This window comes from Diadema antillarum, unplaced genomic scaffold (genome assembly GCF_040938485.1).
Source record: "Diadema antillarum isolate AM-2024a unplaced genomic scaffold, OU_Dant_1.0 seq00000807_RagTag, whole genome shotgun sequence".
Lineage (NCBI taxonomy): Eukaryota > Metazoa > Echinodermata > Echinoidea > Diadematoida > Diadematidae > Diadema > Diadema antillarum.
Genome location: NW_027271688.1, coordinates 1,430,789 through 1,457,068, shown reverse-complemented (window position 1 = coordinate 1,457,068; position 26,280 = coordinate 1,430,789). Strand labels below are relative to the sequence as shown.

General features: G+C 38.7%; 1 protein-coding gene across 2 annotated transcripts; it reads left to right on the top strand.

The window, feature by feature from the left end:
• The first annotated feature begins 2,953 nt into the window (after positions 1–2,953).
• On the top strand, positions 2,954–25,604 carry LOC139739573 (uncharacterized). 2 transcript variants are annotated; one of them, XM_071650175.1, is made up of 6 exons: positions 2,954–3,053; positions 9,022–9,199; positions 10,497–11,259; positions 12,466–12,562; positions 14,462–14,526; positions 24,460–25,604. In XM_071650175.1, exons 2-5 carry the CDS (start codon positions 9,154–9,156, stop codon positions 14,477–14,479), a joined length of 924 nt encoding a protein of 307 aa, XP_071506276.1. In that variant the 5' UTR covers positions 2,954–3,053; positions 9,022–9,153; the 3' UTR covers positions 14,480–14,526; positions 24,460–25,604. The 2 variants fall into 2 exon arrangements, with proteins under 2 accessions (XP_071506276.1, XP_071506277.1); XM_071650176.1 differs by lacking the exon at positions 14,462–14,526.
• The last annotated feature ends 676 nt before the right edge of the window (positions 25,605–26,280 follow it).

Here is a 26,280-nt window from a genome sequence, read left to right as displayed (position 1 = left end):
CAGCTCTAGATTTTGACGCTTCTTCGTAGCTATAGTGCTGCAGTAATCTTGGTCAACAATCACGATCCAAGTCATCCGCGCCAGCTTTCATAAATGGAAAATAAACTACATTGCTAAATATGTATTGTTTTACAGGCATGTTGTCCTTACAAGACTCAGAAGCGGTATCTTATGTAAATCAAGATCTCTTGTTTATCCTTCTCCTCTTCGTTGTGAGACATTCGAAACTAATGGTAACAATACTGTAACCATTTTGCTATTATCACATCACCTACAGCTATACTTAAGTAAACGCCGGCATACGCAATTCTTTTTGTGTGAACATTCTTTGTTTGTTTACTCTAACAGTAACTTTATTGTTGTTTCATGTTTCTATGTCGTTTCTAAAAGTATATGACTTACATCCAAAACCACAAAAGCGCACACTCAAAATCATGTTGGAGGGGGGGGGGGGCAACTGCCCCGTTGCCCCTTCGTTATACTTTTTTTTTAAAACAAATAAAATGTATTCACTTCCAATCAAATAATACAAGAAACGTCAGTTCACTTTGGTATTACTGTACAACATAAGAGAATTATTCTTTTAAAAATAAGTGAAATAGTTATTCATTTTCATGTTTCAACATAACAAATAGAAATTTAAGCAGCAATTACCGAAGAAGAAGAATGGAAATATATTATATAATAGAAAATTTAAAGTATCATACCTATACAACCCAGTAATGCACACAACACACCGCACACACACACACACACACACACACAGAGAGGAAAGACAGATAGAGATACACGAATGCACCATTGACCACAATAATTAGTTATTATGAGCCCTTTAGATATAGTGTACAAGCATGGTTTGTGGTAATTATTGTATCATTAGTATTCATAGTGTGCATTATATGCCATCTGATGATACTTGACTTCTTAGCGAAATATACAAGAACAGAGAACACGAAAAAAAAAAACAGAATCAAAGAAATCTTTTCATTCCTGTCAGTCTGACTTCCGAAAATGCAGTACTGTGTTTCAATGCTGCATAATGCAAATTTGTTACGATATTCGTGATCAGTAGGTTTATGACATTGCATGAGTGGTAGAAACTGAATCCTTGAAAACATTATACGATTTTGCATTCTTTTTTTTCTGAAAGTACATGAACAATAGCGCTTGTGACAGATATAACTGAATAAGCAGAAATAAATCCAAGCTCTTGATCAGAGAAAGGGTTTATAACGGGTTTAGAGATATACAACAGGACTTACATTGCACTCTACAAACATGTAGCTGTGTACGCGTCCTTAGCTGTATACGCATACATTACATATAAATAATATACATGTATGTATGTATATATATATATATATATATATATATACATATATATGTATGCATGTATGTATGTATATATATATATATATCTCATCAAAACTAAACTGAAACCAAGTTCATGCTGTATCAACCAACATTTTATTTCAGCACACGAATTTTCGATCAATTCACTCTTTCTCAAGTGTTAATACTGAGAGAATAATAACAATTGTTCTCTCAGTATCAACCCTTAAGAAAGAGCGAATTGCATGAAAATTTGTGTGCAGAAATAAACTGTTATAAGTGAATACAGCATGATATCAGTTTTGTTTTTGATGATATTATCAAACCAACACGTGGACAACTTACTCTTTCTCTCTCTCTCTCTCTCCCCCCCTCTCTCTCTCTCTCTCTCTCTCTCTCTCTATATATATATATATATATATATATATATATATATTTATAGTTAAGAAACAAGCTGGTAGGGCATTTTTGGCCAATAAAGCACGAGTTTATTCGACTCTTGAGTCGCATATCTAATGCTTTATTGGCCAAAAATGCATTACCAGTTTCTTTCTTCATTTTCTTCGTGGAGCCAATACGTGAAATCTCAACATGTTCATATATAATATAATATTATATTATATGTATATATATATATATATATATATATATATATATATATATATATATAGAGAGAGAGAGAGAGAGAGAGAGAGAGAGAGATAGATATATGTTTATGTGTTCACATATGGTATATATATGTAATATCATATAAATAAATAATTGAAGATTGCAGAGCTTACATACTTGGACAAACATAATCTTTTACCCAATGGAAACATGAAATTATTGGTGTGTGAGTGTGTGTTTGTTTGTGTGTGTGTGTGTGTGTATCTGCGTGTTTCTTTACTCGAGACCGTCGTTTTCGTGTCGGGTTTAATTGATAGGCCTATATATGTATATATATTTTTTTCATTTGGTCTACATCCGTTCCACACAGTGACACATACAATGTAATATGAAAACGAATTTCATGTGCATTGTAATCAAAATGGCGACACTGTACTTGACTCAGTTATATTAGTATTCTCCTATAATACCAACAGCAGGCCTATTGAAAAAAAAAATAACAGTCAATCATAGATTTGACAACGCTAGTCAGTAGGCCTATTACAGGGCCTAATAATATTAAAAAAACAGCAACAGCAGATCGTGCAATGATCAAGTCCAAATACGGAAAAAAAAAGAAGGTTGATGATTCATCCCTTCACAAAAGACATTTGGCAATACAGTACAATGTACTAATAGCTTACGGCGTCGCCAATCCCCGTTCATATTTTCGCAGCAGAAGTCTGTAAAATGACGTCATCAATATCGACCTTCCAGCCGCCAGCCGCCAACGGGTCTGTAGTACTAGTACGCAAACAGATCGTTGGACAAAAAGAAACAAAAGAAAGAAAAGAACTCTCTTGAATGATCATGCGCTGGTACATGGTGGTTGCAGTATGTGTGCTTCTCGTGACGCAAGAGAGGGCTCCCTTCCACGCCAATGGTCGACACATCTACTTTATTCTGGTACTTCACTCATATGAAACTGCATACAGTGCATGTACAGCGTACGTGAACAACGCATACGTACGTATACGGATCGACTTTGCTTTCATGTGCTGTATTGCTGGCCTACTGCGCAAAAGGGGTACAAACATTGGCCTTTACACTGTGGGGAAAACCGCGTTCATATTGTAAGTTTCATGTAGTGATCTACATTATCCAAATGATGTGTGTTTGGCATGCCGTGTATTTCATCTGAAATGTTGAAAAGTAGATCTAGCGGTAGATCTAGCCACTTGCACACTATATGAATCAAAGTACACTGGTTCACTTGCACTACCGTACCACACCACTGGTTATCCACTTACACTTCATTTCTGTCCTAACGGCAGTAACGCGTTACATGTATATCCAGTGGGAGTAGTGGCAGTGCCACAAACATGATAACGCACGTTACAGTATCGCTATAATATTTGTCATATCAGTAACTGAGTTAGACAGTAGTCTACTCATTGAGAAAACGCTTTTACCTACACATTTAATTGCATAATGTGTCTGATCTGATATCTGATGTGTACATGAAATGCATGCTGTCAAGACTAAAGACACTAAAGTCAAGAGAGCAGAGTAACCCCTACCCTACATTGTAACAAGTTCTACAAGTAGAAACCTAAATTTATAGTGTCATGACTTTATGAGTAGCTTCTGTAACGCGTTAAAGTGTAGTCTAGCTAGCTAGACCAGTGGTAACTACAATTGTATATCAGTTCGGGAAACCCACTCACAAGGGGGGCCCCTCCTTATAAGTAACCCGTCCCCCTTATAAGTAACCCCGTCCCCCTTATAAGTAACCCCCGGGGCACCCCTTATAAGGAGTCTCCACGCTTTTTTGCAATGCAACGCGAAAATGAAAGGACTGCGGCAATTCGCTTGATTATGTCCATAAAGCTTCACAAGTTTCCTAGTTACTCACGAAATTTGAGCAAAATCGGTTCGAGGCATCATATCTAAAATTATGGATTTAAATGCGATGTCAAACGACCCATGCGAATGCTGAAATGTGAGCGATTACTGGCGTGAGTGTCGCCAGGCGCGGCGGCGCGGCAATGCTTGAGTGCAGACGTGGCGACTGAGTACGTACTCAATTGCCACGTCTGCACTCAAGCATTGCCGCGCCGCCGCGCCTGGCGACACTCACGCCAGTAATCGCTCGCATTTCAGCATTCGCATGGGTCGTTTGACATCGCATTTAAATCCATGATTTTAGATATGATGCCTCAAACCGATTTTGCTCAAATTTCGTGAGTAACTAGGAAACTTGTGAAGCTTTATGGACATAATCAAGCGAATTGCCGCAGTCCTTTCATTTTCGTGTTGCATTGCAAAAAAGCGTGGAGACTCCTTATAAGGGGTGCCCCGGGGGTTACTTATAAGGGGGACGGGGTTACTTATAAGGGGGACGGGTTGCTTATAAGGAGGGGCCCCCCTTGTGAGTGGGTTTCCCGAACTGATATATACAGCCCTGTCGCTGTACACAAGCAAGTGTACAAATGTACTGTAAGTCGCGACAGGGCTGTATAACTGTACCCTGTGCCGTGTGGACACTACATAATCTTATAATAGGGCGTCAGTAGTGCGATGCGCTTTTTCATCCCCTTCAAAATTCACGCACAAGTCGAGAGTTCACAAGTCATCTTTGACCTAGTCTGTATGCATATACAGAGCATAAAACTACTTCAAAACATTTATTTAACAATAAGAAAAATCTATCATATTATTTTGAATACATATGATATCACGGAAGTCACATTTTGGTTGCAACAGCGCTAACATTTTCAAATAAACTTACGACTACCAGATGCGTTCAGTGCGTGTTGGGCAATGGGCAAATGTAGGGCGCGCGTTTGGTCGGAAAGTGGATCCACAATTTTGGCTTAAAATCACCTTTCAGGCATTTTCGCTAGTTGATCCCGGGGAAAAATCTCTATAAATTTGGTATCATATGAAAGCTTGTGGTGGTCTCATTCTTCTCGTCCTATGATGAGTTCAGATATCAAGACGTATTGCTACCTAAATTCAGATTTAAGCCTTCACATCGCTATACACAAGTAACTCAGCTGTTCCGTCGACTGTGAAACTCACAATGCTAATGTTTGTAGGAGGATTCAATGGTGCTGAATCCAAAAATAGCATTGGTTTTTCGCTTATTCAACGGGATCAACCCGCGAAATAGCGATTAAGATACCCTGTCAGCATAGTAACAGCATCAGCGAACTAAGTGAGGCGGGGCCTACAAGTCTTAAACACGTAGCTACACGCCATGACTCATGGTTACGGCGCGCACTTACGCGAAGCTCCAGAACAGTCGAGTCGGTTTTGCATGCATAGGTACGATTGTTCAGCCTCCGCACAGCATAGCGCACCGCTGGTACGTAATGTGATTACTGTACATGTGCGCGTCTCCATGCAATCTGTAGACCAAAAGCTATAGCGATGCACATGCACCACTGACTACTGTGTGCGCTATTACTCCGCCGCGCTGTTAGACCGACGTTTATACGTACTGCATACTGGGTCATCGGTCTCCTAAACCCATTTGTACCCCATTTGTACAATACGTGTATATTGATTGTCGCGGTACCGCGTCGAGTCAAACTAACGGCTCGATCGAATTTTTCAGAGCCCGCTCTGCTCTGGTAAGAAACCATTATTGCATGATTACTAAGACATGAGAGCACTTTGGGGCGAGTAAGTCTCACAGTGTTAGTTACATTGTATATGAAAGGTACTTTAACCTGAAACACAAACTAAGACAAGGAAACTCGGGGAAACTTTTGAGGTACCAAAACTTTATATTATCTTTAATGTTACACTAGCTTAGTTTTACTTAGACTCTAAACTGAAAACCTAAAGTCAGACCCAGTGTGGAGCGCATGGGGATTCATGGCCCCATGGATGGCGGGCCCAAGTCATTTGCTGCCCACCGGGTTACATGTAGGCCCCCTACATTAAAACTCCACAAGGCCAAGAGTTTCTAAAGTGATAGTAGGTCTCATCTAGCACTGGTCAGCGAATGTGCATCATCGGTTGAATCCAGTCAACATTCTTTGGCTGTGTGTATACTTGCATACCGTACAATGTATGATACAGCTGTATGTACACTTTGTATAATGCGATACATAGTTTTGTCAAACATCAGTGAAAATGCTGTACTTGAACATGATTTGTTACAGGAATTCTCAAATATTTTCTGAGGAATTAAAATTGGTTTTCGAAATGGCTGAGATACATATACAGCTTGTATATGAAAAAACAAAGTAAAACATTGTGGTCCTAATAAAAGGTGGGTCCCACCTTTAATTAGGACCTCTTTGTATGTGGATAACTCGGCCATTTCAAAACCATTTTTTTTTTGGTCAAATGAACTTTGAATTCCTCTTAGAATTGTATGCTCTTTCATATTTCATGAGAGGTTTGTAATTATCTCTCAAAAAAAGTTGGAAACCTGAAGCCCCATCTCAAACCCAAACTAAAGTGTATACCATCCCTTTAAAACATTTTAAAGCAAATATTGAATTTGCTTTGTGTTCAGGTCGACCTTTCCCAGCATGTCAGACTTGAAGTTATAACAAAAAACTTTGAATGTTTAGTACATTGGGCAAATTGCCATAATATTCTCTAATTTGTGAAGATGTAATGCATCATAGCATCAATGAACCAAATGATAGCATTACAATAAAACCTGTTGGTGTGTTAAAATATCGTGTTAAAGCATACTTGTAATTGTTCAATAAAGAGCAAAGCATTATCAAGAAAATAGAGAAAACAGTTCCCATTTTAAAAAGTTCCTGCCTACCCCTCTTACACATGTATAGAGCAAAAGTGCGAATCCGAAGTCCATTAATATTGCAACCATAATTAATGTGGACAGGGGAGCACTTTGTAGGAATTGTGGCAAAGTTGCTTCATACATTTTGATGGGCCTTCACTACCTTGCATTAAATATCGAACTATATGTATGATGCCATACATTGTGGGATGCTGTCCCTATTGTACTTTCCTGAGTCTGTAGATATGATATTTTGCAAGCTGCATCTCTACTAGGTCAACGTAAAATTTTGCAGGTATTAAAGCAAACCAAGACATTACATGTACAGTGTATGTGGTATGCCTTGTGAATAATATGTAGATATGTACAGGTTTACCATTGTACATACTGTAGTACACTACACTGTTCATTGTGCAATGTGCAGTGTATATGATGCATGACTACACTGTAATCTAATACATTTTACTACTGTAAAAGTGGTTTCTTTCGCAGTGGTTTTATTTTCGCGCTTTGAGGTTGAACCACGAATTTAACATCATGCGAAAATGTTTTGAACTCGTCGCTTGTTACAATGCTATCATTACCGACCACGAATTTAAACACGCGTGAAAAAGTCAGCACCGATGGAAACCGCGAAAGTTTCTGTACGCGAAAGAAACCACTTTTACAGTATCGTATGGTATAATGAACAGTGTATTATACAACCTGTATGTGCTTCTGTGGTGACTGTGTCTAGAAGGATGTGTTGCACATTATGATTGTGAATGCATGAAGCGACACTCAATAGTCTCTTTAAAATGCTGAATCATCATGGCTGAAATATGCAGCGTCTACATTGTACTGGTAGTACAGCCTAATTCACTTTAATGGCAATACTAAACTGAGTGTAAGGTCGTTGTTGTACAGTGGGAAAGTCAAGCATCAATTTCAATGTGCCTCTTGTCAAGTCAAAGACAGTAACCAGATGGATGACTGTAGACTATAGGAGATTAACTGTTAAGCAATATTGAGATGCCTCCGCTTAGTTTTAGTTATGCAGTGGAGATGATGCATTGATATCTAATATTTATTTTTTCTGTATTCTCATCAGGTTTGATCACTATGCAAATTTGAATGAAGAGCAATATCATATACAGGATGGGGACGAGAGGCAATTTTAGCACACATACAATACTTGTAGTGAGCATGTTTTATTCAAACATGCCGTGTCATTCATGTGTCAGCTGATATTTGCAAGGTGTGTCACACGCTTTCTGGCTCATGATTGGGCTGTGATTGCTCTACCTCCAAAAAGTGATGAGTAAATTCCCAGGATTCCGATGGGTTTTCCCCATGTGACATGCTGTACATTGAGGGGTTGTAAACAATGCATGTCGTCCACAGAAATCACTGACCCAAGTATTCATAGGTACACTGTACATTTATGTACAGGCCTATATGGTTTGTGTTTGTTGCACGCCAACTGCACTGTGATGAAATAGTCCAAACATTGTACAATGTTAATTCCTGTATAATTATTTAGACATGGTTGAATCAACACTGGAAACTGACAAAGCTGAGCTTGTGTGGGCTTTATGTAAACAATGTGTTATAGTGAATCATCACAATCTGTTCATCCCTTTTGATATGATGTACATTTATAAACTGCTTTCACTTTCATTTGCAGACAATTGCACATGTATTCTGATCTCTGCCAGTAGAAACTGGTTTTAGGGCTATCATTTGCACACTTCCCAATTTTCACACTTCCCTTTACGAGACTACATACACGTACAATGTACATGTACTTTATTCATGTTATAAATCAAAGCTGTAACGAAGGATGGTGTTCTCTGGACATCCATTATCAATGTGTCCCTGTATTAAACTTGCCCATATGTAGTGAGTGTTATCTGTATTCATGAACTTGTGACAAGCTTACGACATGAGTTCACATAAAAGAAAACAAACAAACTAAACTCTTTCAGCCCTTACCATTTTTTTTTCTTCAATTGCTGTTTGTAGTACAAATGTAATTACATGCTCATCCCCTATCATGTGTTTTCTAAGAACAGATTACATTTCCTTTAATCTTTTTATTCATTTATTTTCTCTAACTGTTGTAGGATATAAAATTTTATTCATAATTCACATGTTTTATTGTCAAATTTGTTGCTCAATAATAGTTTGTGAAGATTATCAAAGGACGCAGCTGTTTGTCCTTGAGAGCATTTAACTGTTACTGGTAGGATCCTGTTATGATCAAGTTTATGAGATCAAATATTGAATCGCTTGAGATACGGTACACCATCAGCTCCATGAAGTGCTCATCTTTGTTCATCATTCTGCAGATTGCTGAGCAAATTCATTGGCCCACTGCAGAAGCAAGAGAGGAATTGAAAGAGCTGTTTGCGGGGTTGTATAACGTTGGAAGTGGCTCGAGCAAGAGTGAGGCATTTCGAAGATCCGTCTAATTCGTCACCATGAGGCACCAGGCTGTCATCAGTGTCCTGCTGATTTTGCAAACAGGTGCTTATAATGAGAATGAGGCATCAGTTACAGTTACAATGTACATGTACATTGTACACATGTACAGTACACACACTCGCATCCCAGCTGTGTTATGAAAATAATATCTGTCATACATCCGCTGTATGTGCAACTCACACTGATCATCGGCTAACATGTTTAGCAGGAACTGCAGATTTAGTTCGACACATTAATGATACCTGTAGTACTCAGAATCACAGACTGTATTGGTGTTTAAAAGAAAAATAAGCCATGCTTATTTCAAAGCAGACAGATGCCCATATACAGTACAGTACTTTGTATGAGCACATACATGTATATGATAAAGAAAAAAGGGGGGGGGGGATAATTCAGAAACTTCATCCTAAATTTTTGTTGGTGTTGTTAATTTGACAAATAGTGGGTATAGGCAAGTTAATTTACGTGCACCTACGAATAATGGAGATCAAACTGAGCATGAAACCATAATATGGTTTCTACAGATACATGTACATTTGTACAGCTGCATGCAATCATTTGATTGTTTGCATTGTAGAAACAGTGATGCTCAATAGACCATTCCGAGTATGAGGTGATGGCCTCTAGTAATAGCGCACAATTAGTGTGAGTTAGTATTTGGTAGTGGTGTGAATGTGTTCTGGTGCTGATGCTTGATTATGTGCAGTTTGTCCGTCGTCATGGTGTTTCTCATTCACTGTCATATGAAAATGCTCTAGATTGAATGAAACATGTACAAGGGGGTGTTGATGAATTATAGAACGTACTCCTAGTCAACACAATGTGACATCCTATTTTGTAATATGGTGTGAATTATGTAGCACATGGAATGGCTGGAGAAAATTCCGTACAAATGGTAGCATTCCTTCAGTAAGTAATTCTCCTTTTATATAGAAATGCCAAAACAGAAAACAACATGTAAACATTACAATCACCTGTAAAGAAAGTTTGTGGTTGATTTCTTAAAGCATACATTGTATGTACATATCTAACAAGAGTTTAACAAAGATGATTAGTGTTCCAAATGCTTTGAGAAAATAAGTCCTTTGTTTTCATCAGATTATTATTATTATTATTATTTTCATATTCACTTTGGCTGGTGGTTTACTAGCATACAATGTTGTATGTACATAATTAAGCTGTAGTCTTCATTTGAATTAAGTAATTCTGTCCATGTGTTTGCCCTTAAGGGGCCTAGGAAATAGTATGGCTACAGCATCACAAATTAAAATGTGAAGTCAGTGTGTCAACTGTGTCTGTTGAATATTCTGGGCTTCAACTCTGCCTCCTTTCCAAACAGGATATATGTTTGCCGTCGCAGCACAGAACACATCTTCCACCTCCCCACCAGAGGCTACTACACCACCTGGAACGCTGGTGACAGAGATCACCTCCATTGCAACAGAAGAAACTGTGACCTACCTACCGTGCAATGATACTATAGAGAACTGCACATCTCTTGATCCCATGATGCCAAATACTACCGAAGGGATGCCCGCATCAACAGTGAATGGGACAAATGGTACAACTGCATCACCGTCTCCAAGCGCCAATCACACCGATGCGAATACAGCTGCTACGACCATGGCGACAACCGTGGTGGCGACTCCCGAAACCGGCCCAAACTCTACTACCAATGGTTCCATAGAGCAGACAACCATGCAGCCAAATATGACCAGCACTCCCATGGCTTCACAAAGTCCAGGCTCGGGCGACAATTCGACGCAGGCACCGCCAGCGACAGAGCCTGCAACGCATGCCGGCACCGACCAGACAGTCACCAACGGCACCGACAACGGCATGCTGACAACCGGTGTTCCAACCAGTCAGCCCCCCATGACGAAGAAGGCAACCACCCAACTGCCGTCGACCCCCAGCCCCTCCACCGCGGGTAACACGCCTGCTTCCAAGACCACTTCCAGCAAAGCAGTGGGCACAACAAAGGACAACGGGCCAGACGCGAACCCGACACATCATGGCAACTCCAAGGCTGTTGTCATTGGTCTCGTTGTCACTGCACTTGTTGTAATCCTGGTTATCGGCGTCTTTGTCTACATAAAGCAGTGAGTGCAGAAATTACAATTCTTAAGAAATAAACAACAGTCCCTGTTGGGCCATTTTTAGTTTTAAATAGGGAATAGACCACTGCATGTATGAGAAGCCAGGCAAGAAATTTCCATGCTGTGGCAGCTTTTGAATGTCAGTAAATCAGTGTATGATTTTTTTTTTTTTTTTTTTCCATGAGGAATTTGCAGAGTAGCTGCCATGAGTCATTTTTTATTGGTCAATTGATTTGACTGATTAGTAGGTCTGGTTTAGACACAAAACTCAATTTTATTAATGCAGCCAAAAGCAGTGGATGTGCTATTTCTCGGATACCCTAAACTGAACAATACTCTTTCAGATAGCTTAAATGGAGGTTACATGAAAATTGTCTTTTGACGAAATACATGTACCATGGATATTACAAATAACATGTTTTGTGTAAAAAGGCTATTGGGAGGTTCCCGTACATGTACATTAATCTCCTTGTCATTCAAATTTGAATTTGGATGAGATGCTGTTACTTTGTACAATACGTTGTACATGTTATTCATATTCAAATAGTTCCACAGCTTTGTCAAACTATCTTCCATGTTCCTCGATTTCTGTTGATCCCTTAGTCTTAGTATTCATGACACTGCTCTTTCATTCAAACCACTTCTACTGCAGTGTGTAAATTCTCCTCAGACGATTTTCCCCACATCATGTGTTCTGCCCCCCATGTTTGCTCTGCTTCATAGCTCTCTCTTCGCCAGAAAATTTAGGGGACCTATAGAGAAGGGTTCTTGAACACTCGGGGTCTGGGCCAAGAACATGAGTGAGCAGTAATTAGAATGTAAATGACCTTGCCTTCATTGCTGTTGAGCATTTCCCCAATTGCATGTTTGGGCTGGGGGGAAAAACTTTATTTTTGAAACACCCCACCATGTGGCATTTTAACCTAGGGAAGGCATGAAATGTCAGCACCCATACTCTCCTACTTGTGCTTTTTAGCCTGTGGCAACTTCTACCCGCATTTCAACTCTCTGGAACAGTGGTAGGTACTGCAAGCTCTTCTTGTTTGTGAAGTCGAACGAAAGATGCCCCAGATCGATGTGCATTCTCTGAAATGACATGCAGCCACACCTCCCTCATCTCCTTGTATAGGGTTTCAGCCTCCCCATGATCCCCTTTCGCTTTGTCAGTCTGTTGACATAGTTGCTGTTGTTATTCTGTTTCATGGCCAGGAGGAGATTGCGCAACAGCTACGGCCGATTGAACGAGGAGACGGAGGACAGCGGCTGGTCGGCCTTCTCAAAGAACCCCATCTACAGGGGAGACAGGGTAAGAGCCCCCACTTGTGCACCCCTCGCTGCCCTATCACTTCCATAACATTGTCCAGTCCTGTGCTGTATTGCCATTTTGACAGTTTTTTTTTTTTGTTTGTTTCTGTTTTCTTGCTTTTTGCTCAGATCATAATTACCGCACAAACTGACAAGTGCAATGTGTAACAGTCTGTAACACTTTAAAATTACAGTTGTTTGATTTCATGACTGCAAAGTTTGCAAAGGTGTATAACATACAGCTGTTCTTTATGCCTTCTTTTTTGTGTTGACAAAAATCATTGATAAACCAAAATATCACATGAAGAAGAGTTGCCTACTTTTTTATTCAGTTGCACTTTACTTTCTTCAGTCACTGTTTACTGGCAGCATTTTGATTTTGTTTATTGCACATGAATGAAATTTATTTGTGTGGCATTAATACCATTTCTCCAGTTAAGGGCAGTTACGCTGCGAGTTCCAATTCAATAACAATGGTGCTTGCTGGGTGTGAGGTCAATACACTTACATGATTTTTACATCCGAGACAAAAACAAGTGTACTTGCAAAGTATATGATCTGCAGTGAACATGTTTATATATTTGGGCTCTTCTACATGTAGTTGTTTATTCACTCTTGTTTTGAGGTAGTATCAGGTATCTTATCAGCTGTATTATTTGCAGTTGAGATTATCTTGCACAAATCAATAGACCCTAAAATCGCAACTGTTTTGAGTGCATGGTGATCTGTATCTTATACAGCTGTCGAAAGCTTATCCATAGCATTCTATGCCACCTACATTGATCATTCCTGTGTGGACCAAATCTCTCCTTTTGGACTTTCGTAATTTTTCTTGCATTGGGAATGATGCAAAGGAACTGATCAGCCCCGATTTTGAATACGCTCAAAGCTTGATCTACAAATATCTTCGCCAAATTGAATTTAGTGTTCAAATGACAAGGGAAAGTGCAGTATTCGTTTTTCAACCTACCAACCTAATTATTGAGGACTGTTGAGCCAAGGCATGTGTAGGCAGGAAATGAATAGCACCAATTTTCAGCCATGTTTAGAGTCGACTGTGCAGGCCTTGATACTTTATAGCGTGCTTGTAGATGGCAGCTAGTGCCTATAAAAAGGAGACCGTAATCAGCACTGCTCCGTAGTACACCTGTGCTATGTCTTGTCAATTCTGGTTAATAAACAAAGTTTATGCACAGGTGTAAATATATGTAAGCACCAACACTGCACTGAAAGGGTCCAATGGGCAAAATGCCAAAGAGAAGCATGTGTCCTACTCCATGCCCAAGTGTGTGTTCTTCAAGGCAATTGATTACCCAGACATGCTGATTGGCTTGGGTCGTGTCATGGCAATAATGGCTCAGGGTGATTTTGTGGCCATGGGAGTTACCTCCAATATGGGCAGTTTTTCTGCTCAATGGTTAGACCACAGTATAAAAACTTTACAAGACTATTGTTATTAAAATCCTTGTGAGTAGCTATTCGAGCATGCTTACCGACTGCCAAGTATCACATACATCTAGAACATGTCGTTGTTGCATGCATGTGAAGGAACACCCAAGCACATTATGTTTTTGGGCATCTTAAGAGTGTTCAGGGATTTTTATTGCATGGAATTTCAGTGACACTTTTACAACAAATGGAAAAAAGAAAAAAAAAAGCTAATCTCTAATGCTGTTGCATGTAAGTGATTATACATGTCATAAAATGGAATTGAATAGATCTGTATTTCATTGCAACATTTAATACCAAGGGGCCTAAATGACTTGTCTCTAGGTTAGAAAGAATCAATGCAGTTCCTCTGAATTACCCAGTAAATGTACCTGTCATTATCTAACACATATCTCCTTTTCCCCCCTTTTTTTCCGTTATTCTCTATTCGCCATGTTTTGTCACAACGCAGAACGAGCCCTATTTGTGAGCAGCACACATACACACACACAACCCTTCTCAAGCCCGAGTCCCAGTGTATGTTCAATCGGTATTATCCCATCCTCTTTGCCTGCATGATCTTTAACCCACCTTCGGCCATTACATTCCTAACCCGTGTATAGAACCCGTGACCAGGTGCACCTTGATGACCTTTAACCCCTCATAAACTAACCTAAACTGCAATCGAAAGGAATAAACATTAAGTCTGTGTACATTCCCAGCTTTGTTGATAAATTGCTTTGTCACCATGAAAGCGAAAGGAGTTTTGAGTGGCCATTGTGATGAGAGAGGAACCAAAGACAACCAAAGTGAATCCAAAGTGAATCACCCTTTCATATCCAGGCAATGTTTGGCTCTGGAAACTATCATCTAATTTTAAAAGCTTTGAGAAGAGGTTATTTTTCTTTAATATCAAAGGTAATCAATTCTTTGCCTGTGAAGTGCCGTATCACTCTATGTAAACAAAGAAAATGACCACGTGAAATATCATTTGGGAAAGTTTTTTTTTTGCATAAGAATGACAGAGTATCGATTTTAAAGTCGTAAAGCTCTATCAATATTGTATTAATGAATGATTAAGAAATGAGAGGAATTACAACTCTTAATGGACCAACCTTGTGATTTGCAATGTTTTGCGATGAGATGGGATCTCATGATTATGCAAGGAGTATTTGCAAACACAGTCAGAGATCCCTTTATGGTAATACCATTGGTATTTTCTTCTTTTTTTGGTAGATTCACACACACACAAAAACTGATATTGATTCTCAAGGAAGAACAGGAATCCTTGCTATGTCATCACTTGAGATTACACATTGCAGTGTGTGCATCTCTGCTTCCATAATTGATCAGCCACTAACCTTATCATAATCGTAACAGTCACATCAAACAGTATTGTTTTTTTTTTTGTTCTTTTAGCACTTAAAAGTTATTGCATGATTGTGAGTGCATGTATGTAGCAGTAGTAGAGCCTAAATTTTTGCATTATTACAATGTATGTGGTTGTGTTGTGGACTAGCGTAATACTAACTGCATGATATACAACGTCTAGTAGTGACATGCACACGCAGCTTTGCATTTAGTTATTTCAGCTCATCAATCATTACAGGGAAATTCCGGGCCAGTTTAAAGGAAGTTTGTGAAGAAAGAGTATTAAAAATACATGTATAACAAATACTATACTGAAAATTTGGTTTAAATCAGATCAAAAGTAAAGAAGTTATGAAATTTCAAAGATTTGCTAAATTTTGCATAACAGTTCCTCAACAGTTGAAATGGATAATGTGTAAATGAGTGAGTTGATGATGTCATCCCCTCACGATTTTTCATTGATTGTGTCAAAAAGAATGAAGAAAATTCAGTGGTTTTTTTTTCTGTTGTAAAATGTGAGATACAATGCTATTCCTGGCTAAATAACTTTAAGGTGTAATGATCAGTAAGATACAGTATTATCAGGATTTGAGACTCGGGCATTATTGCGATTGAATTAAAAACTGGAAATTTCAAAATTTTCTGTACAGACTAAATGGCAAATTGTGAGGGGATGATATCATCACTTCATTATTTGCATATTATGTTCATATTGACTGTTCAAGAACTGTTTGTGAAAAATAATTGTAACTTCATAATGTCATAACTTCCTTAATTTTCAAGCAATCTTGATTGAAATTTTATTGTTGTGCTAAGAAAATTTTACTCTTTCTTCTCAGACTAACTTTCAATTGGTCCAGAATTCCCTGTTTAAAGCTAATCCTTCATATACAATGTGCATTCATGTAGAAGGCAAGATATATAATTCTAATCCACCTGAATTTTTATTTGTCTTGTATGTGCGGCCCATTAACTCACTATAATAACAAAATGCATAGTACATAGGCTTGTAGCTCTTATGAGAATGTGCTTCCAGTGTACTGATGGCTGCATAGAAATGGCACAGGAGTCTGGTACGATGTACAGGTTTGTTTGGGGGAAGTGCTTTACATATCAATGAATGTTAACCAATTTCTGGTGTATCGCAGCTTACCGGAAGATTTTCATATCCAAAAGAGAACATTTACAGAATGGGAATTGATCATATGGAAGCAGCAATGGGATGAAAGTCTGAGCTGATTTGGAGAAATTACACAAACTCTAAGACCATCCAAAAGACAGTATGTTACCCACTATGACATCCAATGAGCCGTTCAAAAATTATGAGGCATCATTGATGTGAAATATAATGACATCTCTAATATGATATTCCTCATTATAATGCCATAAAAAGAAATCTTAAATGTCTGGTTCATTTCCTCTTGGTTTCTTAATGGCTTGCTATGAGGGCATTAACTTATTTTGTCCTGAAGGATAAAATATTGAAATGGCTCTTTTGAAGGAAAGCGAAACAAGTCATGTTTAATGCAAAGGAAGAAGTTTTGTTTAGGTACCAAAACATCACTGCAAAACTTACCATGCTGGCATTTTAGTTGTCCTTGCATTCTTTATATTGGTCCTACTTTAATCAGATATGTACTCAGGGTTTCCCCTTTTCCCCTCCCCCCCCCCCCTTATTTCACAATGAATAACTTTCTCAGTATGAACTCATGCAATAGCTGCCAACAGCTGTACTATATGTCAAAACATCCCTTTTTGTCCAACACCCAGTATTGTGGAACTTGGTTTTTACAATTTGCACACATAACAGAAACCTACTTGGAAAAAGAACAGAGCCAAGTGTCTGTATTCCTATTGTCGTATGTGTGCTTTTTAAACATCTGCAAATTATTGGTACAGCAGTCATTTTGTGCAGTTATTGCGTTACTTATTATTTAAGCATATGGGGTGCAGTCTTTCAAAGTTCATCAGTGGGTAACATTGAATAGCATTGATGTAATATGGTTTCATTGCCGTCTGACATGTGTGCAATGTATTGATCTGTTGGCAAAATAGTCGTCCCTGACAAAGTGCAGTGTGAGTGTGTGTATGGGGTGTGCACATGTGAACTTGAATACTCTGCTCCTACAGAGAACATGTCTGTGTGTATGACGAGTCGCTTGTAAATTCTGAATTGAGGTTCGATATGTCTGTCAAATATTAGATTTCATTCATATAGTACAGAAGCATAAGTAGAGTACTGGGACCATTTTACCCGTAATAGCATATTTGGTAGTGCATCATGGCATTGAGGCCTTGGGAGTAGATTTGGAATGAACAATTTTTTTTTTCTTTCTGTTTAAAGTGGCTAACTTATGTTGTGAATGGCAGGGTGAGCATATAATTGTAGTTCTGTGTATCCTTGGAATGCACGAATGATCAGGATTGCAATGAAGTGGTGAAACACTTCCTATTGACCATCTATGCTTCTGTTGAACAAAATATATGTTTGATTTTAAACAATAGTGAATATTTATGGATAATAATAAGCCAACTCCACATGACAAGGTGTACTGTGAATGGCACAGCAAGAAATCATCCTCACATTCATGTAGTTCAAGGAAGCTAGAAATATGAAGTATCAAGCATGATGACCATGATGATATCCACAACTTGAATAATGATAATAATAATGATGATGATGATGATGATGATGATGATAATAATAATAATAATAATAATAATAATAATAATAATAATAATAATAATAATAATAACAACAATAATGATAATAATGATAATTAGTAATATTGAAGAAGAAGAAAAAGAAGCAGAAGAATGATAATTAGATATTAAGTGTTTGTCTTGTTCTTTTTTGTCAACTTGGATAAAACAGTTTGGGGTATTTTGTTGTTGTTAAAGGTTTTTTGTTTTGTTTTTATTAATTGCAACTTTTTAAAATGTCAGGGCCATAAGGGATTTTCTCACTAAGTGGCTGGAAGGATAAATGTATCCCAAAAAGAATTATCACTTTTTGAAGGCAGCAATGAAGAGGCAGGAGGTCGGTAAGACAAAAAATGGTAGAACATAATGATCGTGAGAAAATCATCCAGTTATGAGATGTGGGCATTGTGAAATAACCGCTTGGCCATGCAACTGTGATTCAATTTGTCCCAGGAAATCACCGGTTAAGTTTGTTTGTTTGTTCGTTTGTTTTTTCATGGTCATATTGATCAGTTATCCAGTGTATGATCTACAGCAAGTAAAGCAACCTCATAAAATATTATGTCCAACTTCCAAAGAGAAAGAGCACCCAAGGAAGGACTATCATTTTGTCGTTTCATACACGTGTATATCTTGTCTCACGATCACTATATCCCATTTTATCTGATGGTTCACATAGAAATTTGGTCTGAGGACAAAAATTGAGGGGTTAGGGGTTGGGACAAGGTAGATTAGGTAAGGCAAGAATATTGGACAGAGAATACTTTAGGTATGATGTTAGATGAAGTGGGGCTTGGACCTGATTATGTGATAGCGAATACATGTGGATAAGGAGCCTAAACATTCGTAATCCACAAATTTTATAATCCAGACAGCAAGAGCATGATTGTAGAATGTGTTCAGATATTAGCAAGGGAACCAGGTAGAGTGGCGATAATTGCAAAACAGGATATTCGAGCGAGGGGCACTGTACTTCCCTTCAAAACTGCAGGTTGTGTAGGGCTGTTCAGAAGCCGTGCTATATACACTGTATGGCTGTGATGTGTAATAAATCATTGCTATCCATGCTGATTAAATTCTATCAGCCCTAATCATACTGGCAGCCAAGAGAAGCTTGTGATTTATGCATGGAGCCTGTGTGGAGTCCTCTGAGCTGTTAGTGGATGGAATACTGTTCACTGTTTGTCGTCACTGTGTGAATTAATGAGACCTTGTACAGTTTAGTCTGAAAGCACTGTTGCACAAATACGAAGGCAAGCATGTTTATTTGACAGGCACCTATCCATGTACAACATAGATCTCCCCCCAAATGTGTGTTTGTTTGTGAGTCTATCTGTCTGTTTGTTATTTGACAGCCTCCTTCGTTGAGGTGACTACGTTCATGGCAAATGTGATAGAAAATTAGTCAGAGAGGGCTGTCGTAAGGTCAAGATATCCCCCCCCCCCCCCCCGTACTTTTATTCTGCATTTTACCATTCTATATGTATACATTTTTGCCCTTGTGTTATATGAGTGCCAAAGGTTTCTGGGTTGTCTGCTTTTTGGAAATTTAGAAAAAAAAACATCATGTTTGAGAGAAAGTCATGCACTCTCTGTCACCTTAGAATATATTGCCTCAGTGGTGTTCCAACTGAAGATAAAGCCAATCTCAAAAGCACCATATTTTATCCCTGTCAGATAGCATAGAAATTAGAAATAGGGAGGCATGCATTATAGGTTTTTGTTTGGGATTCCCCCCCCCCCCCCACTCTTCAGCCCATCTAAACATTTTGATTACACATTGGGTAAATATAGACCAGCTATCAGTGCCCTCAGAATGAAAGTGTGTCATTTGAAAACAGACGCGGACGACTTCTTGCAAATCTAAGAGTTGAAGAGTGTGGGAATATTCGGTCTCCTAGTGAACCTTGTTCTGTGACTGTTGAAATGATATGAAAGATTGCTCAGTCAGATTTGCAGTTGGGCTCTAATGCTACGATCAAATATGATGTATGAGAAATCAGAATACCATGAGTGTGGAGCTGAAAACATACTGGAGATCCGCAAATATTTGCGTGGATTTTAATTTTTCAAATTGAGCGAAAGCCAAGGTTTGCAAAATTAGAATGCACCTGAAAGTTCTTGTCTACCCTGATAAAATGCATTGAATGTCAGCGGCAATTTGCGAAAATTTCATGCTATGAGTTTTGTTTATATTTATGTACACCTCTGTCAAGAGAGACCATCTTTCTGTAGAATAGATGTAATCAAGACACGCCCCCTGCCTCATAAAAATCAATATAATTGACTTTCCGTACACTTAGAGTAAGTTTTAAACACTATATATATTGATATTTATATGTTTGTTGTTCTCTTTGTTCTTTTCTTTTTCAAAGGAGAGATGTTTTGCAGGATTGTCAAAATTTAGGTCCATTTTGCATATATATAAGTCTGCAACTTGATATAAAAGGCAACACATTGGGAGTCATAGAATACTGAGTTGTTACCTGTTACTACACAGCAGCTACTTTGTGGTATATTCTAGTAGTTTAAATTTTTTTTTCTTTTCTTTTTTTTGGTTTCAGTGAGCTTTTTTAATAGGGGCCTGCACTGGTACATTTTTATATTAGATCAGAAGTCACTTGATTTTCACTCAGACGTGACATGAAATAAGAGCACTGCCAGTCTTTTTTTTTTTCGGGGGGAGGGGATTTTCTTCCAGTAGCCTCCTAATAAATTGATTAAGACCTCTGCAGATTACACAGTAGGTAATAGACCTCGCCCATTAAATCCTCTCCGGCGAGGTATAATGACAGTAATGAAGATAGGCGACATTTAATAGTTAGTGCCAGGTGATACATTGATGGCTTTGCTAGAAGGAGCAGCCACATTGAATGGCATTATGCCAAATCAGTGCAGTAGCACTCTTTCTCATGAGGAGAACTGATAGTCTAGCATTTTCCCCCTTAAATACTTCATTCAATTTTCCAGCTTTGTAAAAAGAAGAAAATGTCAGTGTTGAGCTTCTTTCTGGCTAAACCGGAATAGTGGAAGGTTCAGAAACTACAGTTCAGGATGCACTTAATAAAGAAATTGTTTTCACTTTCTTGCGTTCTCCTTACAAACGTGTTGATTACAAAATCCTTTGTGCAACAAAGATATGATATGTGTGACCGTTGCAATAACAATATCAGCAAAGTCACAGGCCCTGATTTTACATGGGGACTCAAAATAGGTGAAATGGGTCAACCTTGTCAATCGTCAGTTTTATATATATTCTGAAAGCGCAATTTTTCTTCTACATAATTATCAAGCTTGGGATCATTTAAAACAAACGGGAAGTTGTGTTTTTCAGCAGTGTTTCTAGAGCACTATTCTGCAGAATAGTGTGATTAGGTACTGTGTGTCTCGGAGGCTCCTTTTCATTCCTTGAATACCCTATACACCCTCCTCACTTTCGACTCTGATAACTTTTGAAAAGACTATGCTACTGCATTTTAAGTTGGTATCGGTCATGAATAGAATGTATTTAATTGGTGTGCTAGAATGTAACCTAAGCTGATAATCTCTTCATTGTAGTGCAATGACTTAACAGTACTGATTGAATGTTTTATATACGTATAATTGCCGTGGTGAAGATCAGAAACCTGCGATTATGCATCTGTGGTTTAATAGTTGCCACTATTGGCAAATATCATGGAAAGAAATGGGTGAGGAAGTCAGGTAGTATTTGTGAATCTCCTGAAACAGGGTCATTAGATCCTGAAGATTGAGTACCCACTGAGATTTGTTTCCCATAAACCTCTCACAAATCAAGCAGTTAAATGGGGAATGTTGCCAAATTCCTCAGCATCCAATCAGTAGAGATTAATATTTGCCTCTTTTTTTTTGGGTGGGGGGGGGGGGGGGGCGGGGGGGGGGGGGGGTTGTAGCGAGCCACACAAGTAAATGAAGCATACAAATGGGGAATGAATGAGTAGCATTAAGGGAATGCCATGATTAATGTTTGTATGCATTGAATTGGAAAGGGGTGGTGATATGATAATACTTTGTAAGCCTCTCACCCAGACAGATGCACATTGTATTGTAGATTGGAATATGATTGGGCCTCTGCGAGTGGGGTCACGTTGCAATGCCTAAAAGACAAATATCCGGAAAGGTGAGGGTCACTGAGCTGAAAAGATGATACAAGCCTTCATTGTTGTGTACCTGTGACGTGGTGTGTGGGCAAACATTTGCTGAGTGGGAGATAGGCCGGGTCAACAGACTGTGTCACACGTCTTGTCAACTTGATGTGTTGGGATTAGACGTAGTTTGTGCTGGGTGCGTGCATGCACGAGCAAGGCATTGCTTTAAGTCCCATCTTAAAGGAAAAAGCGCCTTTTGACCTTGTAACACTGTAATGAGCATTTAGTGTCCAAAACTTGGCAAATCGTCAGCATATTTGATAAATTTCATGTCAGCTTCTAAGCTCCCTATTAAACATTTGAGGTAGGCCCTACCCATTCCTAGGGTGTTTGATTTTGATTCATTATGCCATCTGCTTTACGTTTATTACACATCTGTTCTGTAGAGTTAGCACTGTTGTCAACTGCATCGTCAGATTCTGTTATGATCTCTTTTGTGTTTGTTTTAATCCTGTTTGCACATGATACAATTGTAGTTGCTGATATTTTAATAATATATCAAACTCAAGTGGTGGCCTTGATATCTGTAGTGCATGAATTGCCTAGTTCTCTTTGTTTTTGTTTTTCTTCTTGCTTTCTATATCTTTCTTTTCCCTTTCTCCTCAGGCTCAATGATCCATCTGAGTACTGTACTCCCCTCACTCTTCTTTCTCTCATTCTTTCTTTGTTTCCCTGTAAGTCTGTCTGTCTGTCTGTCTCTATTGCTCTTCATACATGTGTATATATGTAAGTTATGGTTCCTGGAGGCCTGTATTGGTCTTGTCTGTCTGTATGCTTGTCTGTCTGTACGTCTGACAATTTCAATTTCTCCACCCCCCCCCCCCCTCCCCCCCACTGTCTCTTTCTACACGGGAAAGACTATGACTATGGAAGTGTTAGGGCTATCTGTCTCATCAAATCCTGTAGTTGCACTACTTATGCTATGCTTGTGGCTCTGCCCATAATGCTAGTTTACACCATGTTCCCGGCGGCCAAGGCAGCCCCATTTATATGAAATGTAGTGCACCGTGGGTAGACACCTTTCTCACGGCTTCTGGTCAGGCTAGATTACACAAATTTCTTGTCGCGTCCCACTATGGATAGCCTCCAAGATTTGTTACAGCTGCTTATACAGGTCTTGGTCATCATGTTTTGCTATATTCACCCCATTTTATTACAGCCTACTATACAAGTGTAGGTTTCTCATCAGCACTGTGACTGCTGTAGCAAATTATTTGACAGTTTAAAAATCTGACATGGCAATCACCATTCATCATGTTCCCCCCCCCCCCCCCCCCCCAACTGCACTGTCTCACATCCATCACGTTTTGTCCATGGTGGCCTGAAATGGGACTGCCGTGGCCGCCGAAACATGGTGTAAAGGTAGCGTAATATGTTCAGATTCTTGCCTATTGAACATTTATATTTGTCTTCCTTTTTTCCTTTTTGTCTTCCCTCACCTTTTTTCTTGTTGAAAAAGCATGTAGAGCACTGTAAAAGGGAATAGAGAACTAGCCAGCTCTAAATCATTATTTTTTGCCATTGTTGCTATCGATGGGTATTGTTAGTTATCATAGTGCAGTTGTATTCTATTTTATATTACCATTATTATTATAATTATTCTTATTATTATCATTGGTTCTTGGGCAATTACCTCCTGGACAATTACCCCAGGCCCTTTCCTGACTCTATCCCTCATCCTAATCCTGCGCCTACTCCTAACCTGACCCCAAACTCTAATCTTTATTCTAACCTTTAATCAGTAACCAGTATTTAGTTGGGGGGGGGGGGGGGGTGTAATTGACCTCTTGGAGTAATTGCCCGATATGTTATCATTATCATCATTAGTATTATCAACAGCATCATTGTTATTATTATCCTTATTCCTTTTGTAGCTTTTTCTTTGTGCAGTTGATTCTGGAGGTGATATTTATTTGGTCGTAATACTTTTGTGGCAAACTTTCACTCATAGTCTTGCCTATTGGTTGGAGGAATGGTTCTGCTACCCGATACTTAAAAAGACTTCCGTCTATTACTCTGCCCCCCCCCCTCTTTTTCTCTATCTCTCTCACACACACCTAGTGTCATTGTCCGTACTTTCTTTCTCCAGTTCTTAGTTTTGCCACCGATGATAATCTTAGTAATCTGTACAAACTAGTGTAGATCCAGCAATAACATTTTATATTGCAATGCATAAAGGTCATCGACATCTCTGTCTCTATCTCTCTTTATGCCTTTTTTTTCCCCACAGGATTACCAACCTCTGTGAGAATGCAGCACTTCCTAGAATTTGCGATGCTACACCCTTTTGACGTCTCCAGTCTTGTCCAACTTACAAGTGTCAGAGGACTGCAAGCGCCCATCCAAAGGACGGAAAGCCGCCTCAGTCTGTTGTAGAGTTCAGCGCACTTTATGGATTGGGGGAGGGGCGGCGAGTTTCTGGCTGATCTGTACAAAACATGCACAGTCTCATGAAGAGGACACTTCATTTGACCTTGTGCATTTTTTTTTTTCTTTTTTTAATGGATGGGGGCTCCCTCAGCGGAAGCTGCTGTCACGGATGGAAGAATGGCATTTGTACAGTGTAGTCCTACTAATAAGCACAGTGTCTTAGTACCACTTCATCTTTCAGTAGTTTTTAAGCGCATTGTACGTTGAAATCTCAAACCTGCACTGAGTTAATATTGTGTGTGGTGTGCATGCATACAGACAGCTCTGCAAAACTGGGCTCGATTGCTGGATTTCAAACTCCAAGCCAAATTGTTCTGTCACAACGCATGAGATATTTTCAGATGAATTCAGTTATTTTTTCCTCCCTTTTTTGTTTGTTTCCCTAATCCATCCCTCCCCCGCTTTCATCTTATTATTATATATATATTATATAAGGTTTGTACTTTAACATATGGACTAACTGTTATTATAAAATCTGAAATTCTTCCTTTGCATGGTCACAAAATTCACCAAACTGTCACATTTTCTTGTCTGCATATTTTTATGGTTCTTTTTGTCACATACATTTTGGAGTTTGAAGTTCTCTGAATTTCAAATCTACTGTCAAAATTTCTTATTCTTGTTGACTGCATAGGTAGGGCATCCTGTAAATGACCGTGTCTGACAAAGTCAGTCTTAACACTTTGCATTGCATTTTGCTCATGAACCATGGGATTCTTGGATGTGTTCTCACCAAAAATATCATCAATTGATGACGCAGAGGGCATGGAGTCAATGATCTTCAAACAGAGCTCATGCAATGAAGGAGAGTCTTTAGATAATACAGCAGTTTGAATTGCTGGGTTATACAATGGTGTATACCTATTACCCCCCAAAGAGACCCCAAAAATGTTGTGTGCAGTTACTTTAGTTAGAAAAGCAGGGGTTTAAAAAAAAAAAAAAACAGACAAACTGCAAATTAGTAATAGTGACCTGGATTTAGAAAGTCCAGTGACTAGTGTAGCAAAATTTGATATTTTTTTAGCACAGTTTGTTGAATTCCAGAAATTATATTGATGCCAACATAAATACTACTGGTAAATGGATCTTGAGGTGCACATTATTTGGATTTGTTTGTATAAAAACAGGTAGGCACTGATATAAGGTTGGCAGAGATATTACACTCGATTCATTGTATAGTGTGGACCACCAATGATACACAGTTTTGACTTGTAGCTGGCCATTGATATGGTACATGATATCTTTTCTAAACCCATTTAAGCCCAGTTCTACTTGACCCAGCACGACTTCCATATTCTTGCATGCCTTTACCCAACTTTCAAGTGATATGCTATCTAAGATATGCTGTCTAACATACGTCTCAAATCTTTGTGATAACTTTTACGGTAAGATAACACATTCATAATAACTTCAAGGATTTGGTGATTGATATGTGATATATCTACTCTGGAATGTAGTTTGCAATCCAAGTCACAACTGATATTTTGACATATTAATACAACTCTTTCGTTATCTTTTTTTCTCCCCTCGATTCAGGCATTCATTTGTTGAAAGAGGGTGAATCTATATCTAGTTGAGACAAGTCTTTGTAGCCCAAAATTTCAAACCAAGACAGTAGCGT

Coding starts and splice junctions, on each gene's coding strand:
- LOC139739573 (XM_071650176.1), top strand. CDS start 9,154: ATGAGGCACCAGGCTGTCATCAGTGTCCTGCTGATTTTGCAAACAG. Junction 9,200..10,496: donor CCTGCTGATTTTGCAAACAG/GTGCTTATAATG, acceptor CTTTCCAAACAG/GATATATGTTTGCCGTCGCA. Junction 11,260..12,465: donor GTCTTTGTCTACATAAAGCA/GTGAGTGCAGAA, acceptor TTTCATGGCCAG/GAGGAGATTGCGCAACAGCT.